Source organism: Tigriopus californicus, chromosome 5 (assembly GCF_007210705.1).
Source record: "Tigriopus californicus strain San Diego chromosome 5, Tcal_SD_v2.1, whole genome shotgun sequence".
In the NCBI taxonomy this organism is placed as follows: domain Eukaryota; kingdom Metazoa; phylum Arthropoda; class Copepoda; order Harpacticoida; family Harpacticidae; genus Tigriopus; species Tigriopus californicus.
This window is the reverse complement of record NC_081444.1, coordinates 6,644,096-6,650,749: the sequence shown is the minus strand read 5'-3', so window position 1 is coordinate 6,650,749 and position 6,654 is coordinate 6,644,096. Positions and strand designations below refer to the sequence as shown.

Here is a 6,654-nt window from a genome sequence, read left to right as displayed (position 1 = left end):
GAAGCCCGTTCAGGGTGATACTGCATGTAGGAGAAGTTCTAACGTAAAATAACTAAGATAAGGTATAATTTTGTCTTCATGCCAACTAAGTGCTTTTAAACTCCTTATACTTGCCTACAATAACCAATTTTGCGCGTTACTTTCAGTAACATTGCAGCGACGAAAGTCAAAGAAAGAAACAGCGCATCTAAATCAAGTGTTCCACTACCTTTAGAGGTGCAATCTAAATGTCAAACTGCAGCGCTCTCCTATTTGTGTTTGCATTTGAGCAATGTGTTTGAAGCAATTCCAGACACATCAGGAAAAGTATGTACATATTTTGAGAAACGTTTTAGCTTAGTTTTAATCCCACAAGCTTGTCAATTGTGCCCTGCATTTGTTTCATTATATGCAAACCAATTGTCACATTGTTCTAGTCGCTATGCAGAGACAAGGGGATTTTTATCAATCGGAAAATTACGTTTTTGGTTTCATTTTGAGACACTAATTGCCATGGTGTTCTCTAAATATTTAATTACTGTTGCGATGGGCTCATCACCCCACATGGCCAACTGACAAACGAGGTCAGAACATGAACCCATGCCACGTGGTTAGAAGTTAGACCAACAGAGGCCGCCAGGGCCCAAATTGGGATCGTCGTCCTTCCTTACATGCAGCTGGATCGGTGAAGAACAAGAAACAAGAAACGTGAATGAGGGACGGACGAGAGCTTGACCGAGGAACGAACATGAGGTCCATCCAGAGAAGAATGCAAATCCACCTCGGATTTCGGTGTGCTTGCCACGCTGTTCGAAAAAAGAAAGACAACCTCAGACTGTGAAGACGTATTGAAAGAAGCCAAAAAGTTCTTGAACGTATTTTTCACACTCGGCTTCCTTTAGTCTTACTTGTGGCTTCGACATTGAAGGGCGAAAAGCATCTAGTTTCCATTCTCCTCTTGCTTCTCCGCCTACTGTTGTTCAGCTTCCTGAAACCAATTTACCGTACATATGGGCTCCTTTTTGATTGAACCCTTCGACTTCTTTAGTGTTCATCGACCAGCGACGACGGGCCTCTTTAATGCTTTAAGTGATCCCTATGGCCTCGTAACGTGTGACACGAAGTGAGGTCTCCTGAGAAATCTAGAAATAAACTTGCAAGCTGCCAACACATTTGTGCTTTTCAACGGTTGCTTCAGAGTCAAAAAGATATTCTCCATCATTCCCATACTTTCCCACGACAACACATTTGCCATCCATTCTGTCCAAGTCCCAAGCTCTGCGAGAGCTGTCAACAAGAGCAATATACTGGCTTTAATCTCATTTGCATACTGTGTATGGCTAAGGTCTAGGAGTTCCAAGACCAGACATTTGGTGGCCTTTTTGACTATTGTCCCTTTGCTCAGCCGACTTATACCTCATCGCCATTACTACAACTGCTTCGCTCCATTCTTCGTTCCTCACTCGCCTTCCAAGTTGTGATATCCTGCTCACTTTGCTTGCGATACATACAAATACACATACATACACTTAACAAGGAGGGACACAAGAGCTATACACTCGCTGATCTGAGGCTTTTATCCCATACACTAAGGCCTGGAAAAAGTGCAGCTGGGAATTGCCACATGTGCAATCCATGACAAGATCATCATCCATCTTTGAGCCAGTCGATTAAAAGCTATTTTAGCGTTTCGACCTTCCGCCACGGGAAAATCAGTTGGAACGTGACAACGTGAGAACGCCGTTGGATCAAATTTTCCCTCCCAACCACCTCCATTGAACTCATTTGTCAGATTTTTCTCGCATTCGAGGCTATTTTATAGGCCTTCCTTCATCTCGTCCTCCAACGCGTGCACTTCATTCCTACCTTCCAGTGGGTGCTCAGGAAATCAAGTTTGGCCCAGGACCACTGAAACAGACCCACAAGTCTTCAAACAAGATTTTCATGGACACATGACTTAACACACAGTAAACAAAGCAGCTCATCTTGCTCTCTGTGAAGTGTTCAGCTGACGGAGACACGCTCGACCTCAAAAAAGCCCCACCAAAGTGATAGTCTGGATTGACCTTTGTTTAAAACCCAAAAACCCCACAAGTAATTTATTGCTCCAAACAGAAGTAAGGTTCCATCCAGAGCGATAATGAGTTACTACTCTAATGGAGCTCCATTTTCCGCTTCTCATGGGATCAAAGGCCATCGTATGAAACGAATGGAGCGACAACAACAAAATGGAAGTAGAGTGACACCATTTACCACTTCAACGGCCGTTTGCTCGGGAAAACAAGCTATAGTGATCCCAAAGCCATGGAGGCTCTATCCCTTCATGAAGGTAAGCTTGATAACCAGCTTTTTTTTTAAAGCACGGTTCCTAGATCCACAAGGACGTTTGAGTTGCCTTGGGTGCTTTGAAATTCTTCTAGTTTTGTGAATTTACGTAAGCAAGGAAAAGTGCACCCGTGGAAACATACTTAAGGCATAGGAAAGAAATTTTGTCACGAATGGCAAAAACTGTAGCCATCCACAGAGAAAGAAAGTAAACTATCGCTTGTTAGTTGTCGTGAACGGTCAAGAACTTTCTGTAAAAGGGATAAAAACGGGCTGGGTTAATTGGCAAAAGCATATACAGAATCAACACGTTAGGGAACACAATCAAGGCCGTTTTCCTGTCTGGACGTCCAGATGTTAGTTCCAAAGCATGCCACAGAAACGATACATGTATAATCCCACTCGGTGTGATACTTAATGCAATCATCAATGAACCAAATTAGATTGGACATATTGTCTACTTCAGCTACACCAAGACTAATTGGATCATCCACGGATCGAGATTTTTGTTAGGTGGAACAGATACCGCATTTTCGTTCTCAGACTCCCTTTCCTCGTGTTCCATGTTGTCCTTCTCATCCATGAGGGTATCCATGCTTTAAAATGTGAACATTAAGAAGTACGTATGACTCATGTAACCCACTTCGAAGACACAGGCAGTGAAGCTTCTCTAAATTGAAAGTTCACTCTCCCTCCCGCATGTGAATTCGTGCAGGCGGGCAAGGTTTAAGTAGTTACTCGCTTGGGATGGAAGGAATTCTTTGGGATGATCCTATGTCCTCCTAAAACCTCGCTCCGTCTTGCTACGCCTTCACCATATAGGGTGTCATGAAGCAGATTCGAGTTCGATTCAATGGAACACGATGGACCTCGCCAGCCTTTTCAACGCACTCACCCAAACAGACTTGGGTCTCAATCAGCATTCAGCCGCCTAGAAACGGAGGAAAATGGCCCAAGAAGTACTGCTTATGTATGATGTAAGCTCAAGCAGATGCCAGTCTCTTGGGCAAATGTCAAATCATCTAAAGAATTTTCGTAGCTCTGAGACAGTGCAAGGCCGGGCGAAGGCCGCAGGATTCGCTCTTGTCTTCCAGGAGACCCAATTGAAAGCATTTCATGGCCTGACTAAGTGTTCTCATTTGGGTTTAATATAGAACCGACGGTCACACTCCCAATAGTACAGATAGAATCACAGAGATATAGAGACAAATACTAGGGTTAGGCTTGCCTCAAATTTTGTAGAATGAGGAATTCAGGCTGTTTGGGCAATTGGGCTGTCCATCACTGCCTAGTAATTCAACTTAGCCCAAAAAAGCTTCGGAGCGGCAAAGCCTGCGAATATTGGAAATCGTAAATAAATTGCCATTTATGGGATAATAGAGGCACTATGTATTTGGGCATGTTTGGACCATGTACCTCGAAAATATTTTGTTTATCACGAAGCATTTGCCGTCAAACCATAACTTCCCTACTAATCTTATCTCTCTATCTCTATGGATAAAATAGTCGCCATTGATTCGGAGAACATTTGTGCAAGTATTGTGTCGGGAGCACTTTAAAGCACAACACTTGATTATGCATGAGATTTGATTCCATTCTTGCAAAAGTCTGAACAAGGGAAGGGTTACTACCATTGTACGTATGAGATTGATGATGCAAATATTGACCTTACCTGTGATCTGTGTCCCACTATGTATAGAAATCCTATTTCAACTCCCCACTCTAAAAAGAATTCAAATTTAACCTGTTTTTGAGTGCCAAAAACGTATTTGTTATTTCACGTTTCAAAAATTAGTTTTTTATCCACCCTTTTCTAGCGATTGATAAGTGGACTCCGACAAAGAAAATGTTGTTTTCAATTGGAGCTGAAATTACAGAACTTTGACTTTTCGGGTATGCCCACTTGTAACTAGGAACCTCAATTTATTTTAGATCACGACTATCATGCAGCTCCTTGATACGAAGTTACGCGATGGCTATTTACTAGCGAGCTACTCAATACCCCTTTAAAAAATAGGCCTCAGTATTGGGAAGAAAACCGGTTAATGCAACCCTCTTGAATTTCTGCTCGACATGCAAACATGTTTTGTAATCAGTGTTTTGAAAGGACATTTTTGTCCTGAGGGAAGATTTTTTTAACCCTCGTACCTCTGAGTTAAGGCTTAAGCGTTACCCAAACTTTGGCGAGTGTATTTTCATACCAATTAACGTCCAAGTCCACAACTCCGATGAACGAGCTTTAAAAATCTGGCCTTTGGATGAGGTTTTGTATGAGAAAACACGTGATGTACTGCTTCGATTCAACTTCCTAGCAATAGAGAAATCTCATGTTTGATTCTCTTCCCCGACCTTTCTCAAGGGAAACTTTTAGACTCTGAACCAAGGCACTTTGGCTAAACACACATTCACAGACAGAACTAACTTGAGACTGGGTTATGAATTAATATCAAAGCATATCTGAACCCTCGGACATTTTAGCGCCTAGTGAAACGGTCCTCTTGAGGCTTTTGCCTTCACTTCATATCATCGGTTTCAATTTTCAGCTGTCTGGTAATGGCTTACTTTTGTTACTTACACTTTCAAGCAGTTAACGGTTATCATGACTTTTCTATGTCTTTGAAGATAGTAGTGTTGATGAATTAGTCAATCTAAAATAATCTTAATTTCCTCTTCTCTTTTTTGAGTGGGCGGGTAGCTCTGCCATTAGTTTTGTCCTTGACTTGCTACGTTTTGTCCGCTGAGGGGGCCTAAGGATCCAGGGTCCAAATTCAATACACTCTACGTACTTGTACTTAAGGATGTTTGATAATGCCTCAATTGTCTCTTGCAATTGCAGTGACCTCAACCCTTAGCAATTAGGCATTCTCCATTGCATAGTATTTGAGTGTCTCATTGTTGACGATGTGATTGTGTAAATGCGAAGCCCAGACATCAGATTTATTTTTGCTACAATTTTTTTACTCTCTTGTGGCACCAAGCACGAAAAGGGTGTGCTCTTGTGACAACATTGTGTTTTTTGTGCAATTAGACAATTTTTTCATCGCAAAAAAGCGTATCTCCATTTTGTTCTTAAAAAAAAAGAAATTTACTCAAAAGGCCCCTCATTGTGTTGGACAAGAAGATTACTATATATTTAGATAAATAAGGTTGTTTGTTCATATAGTAATGATTGGTACTTTTTTACACGCTCTCAAAACTTTTTAAACGATGTTTTAACGTCAGCGATTCCAGAGGAACATTTTTTGTTTGAGCGTAGTTCAAGATATTATTTAGCTATTACCTTAAAACTACCTCAGAATAGTAAAGTAGATCACTTTAAACGCATTAAAAATGTATGTTGTGAAAACATTAATTTGCGAGTATTTTCAATTTCACTTCAATAAAAAAATTGTGCCATTTCATGGAGGCACTTTATGATAAGCTTGAAGCAAATATTCAGCCAAAGTTATATAGAGAAAACTTAACCGTTGAACAAAACTCTGTTACGATGCTAATAATCTCATTGTTCCCACCATTCGCGTGATTTATTTAAGCCTAGTTTGTTCTTCGAATTGTGAGGTTCTTTCCAAAGCATACAACCTTTCAACAATAAACTTCAAACCAAGAAAACCAATCAAGTAGTCAAGGGTTTCTTGAGTAATTATTGTTTATTAATAAAAGTATCGCATAAGATGATCTCACTTCAATGTTCTAACCATTGTATCTTCACAACTATGCTTTTTTAACCTTTTATATTATTTTAGAGAATATAAATTCATTATCACATTAATCGAGAAAAATATGTCATCTGAGTTGGTGAGATATAATGTATGTACGAGTATGTATAAAAGTATTGTCAAGGTACTTCAAACGTATCGAGTGCCCAATTTTGATGAAAAAGGTAAGGATCTACTTAAAACAGTCTTATGAAATTTGAATTAAAAATGCAACTGATACTTTGACTGGTTTTGAAAAATTAGTTTTTTGTCTGATGTCCTGTCAAACATGTTCTAAAATGATGTATTGTAATCTTTAGGCACCAAAAGCCTTTTTTTTTAGAAATGAGAACTCGTCCTTTTTTCCAAACAACTCCTAAAAGCAAATAGGGGGATGGTTATTCCGTTTGTGTTACATTGAGACTTATGCACTTTCACATTTTCGACCCTTTTTGTTCATTATTGTTACATTTCCATTACACTTTTTTTCAATTTATATGTTTTGGTAATTTGGCGCAAATTAGTATCGAACTCCTGAAATGAGTCAATTAAAATCGAGCCATACCATATCATAAGCATCGGCGTTTCGAATATCGTTCACCAGGGTAATTTATTTAATATCATTGCCTGAAATGGAACGATTTCACACGTGCAT

At 39.9% G+C, this 6,654-nt stretch overlaps 1 protein-coding gene across 1 annotated transcript in view; it reads left to right on the top strand.

Annotated features, from left to right (window-relative positions):
• Positions 1 to 749: 749 nt before the first annotated feature.
• The window catches only part of LOC131881255 (terminal nucleotidyltransferase 5C-like), an 18,375-nt gene continuing 12,470 nt past the window's right edge, over positions 750 to 6,654 (top strand). Inside the window, exon 1 of the mRNA XM_059228068.1 lies at positions 750 to 2,308. Coding sequence (XP_059084051.1) covers positions 2,120 to 2,308 — 189 coding nt within the window. The 5' untranslated portion in view covers positions 750 to 2,119. The remainder of the gene's footprint in view (positions 2,309 to 6,654) is intronic.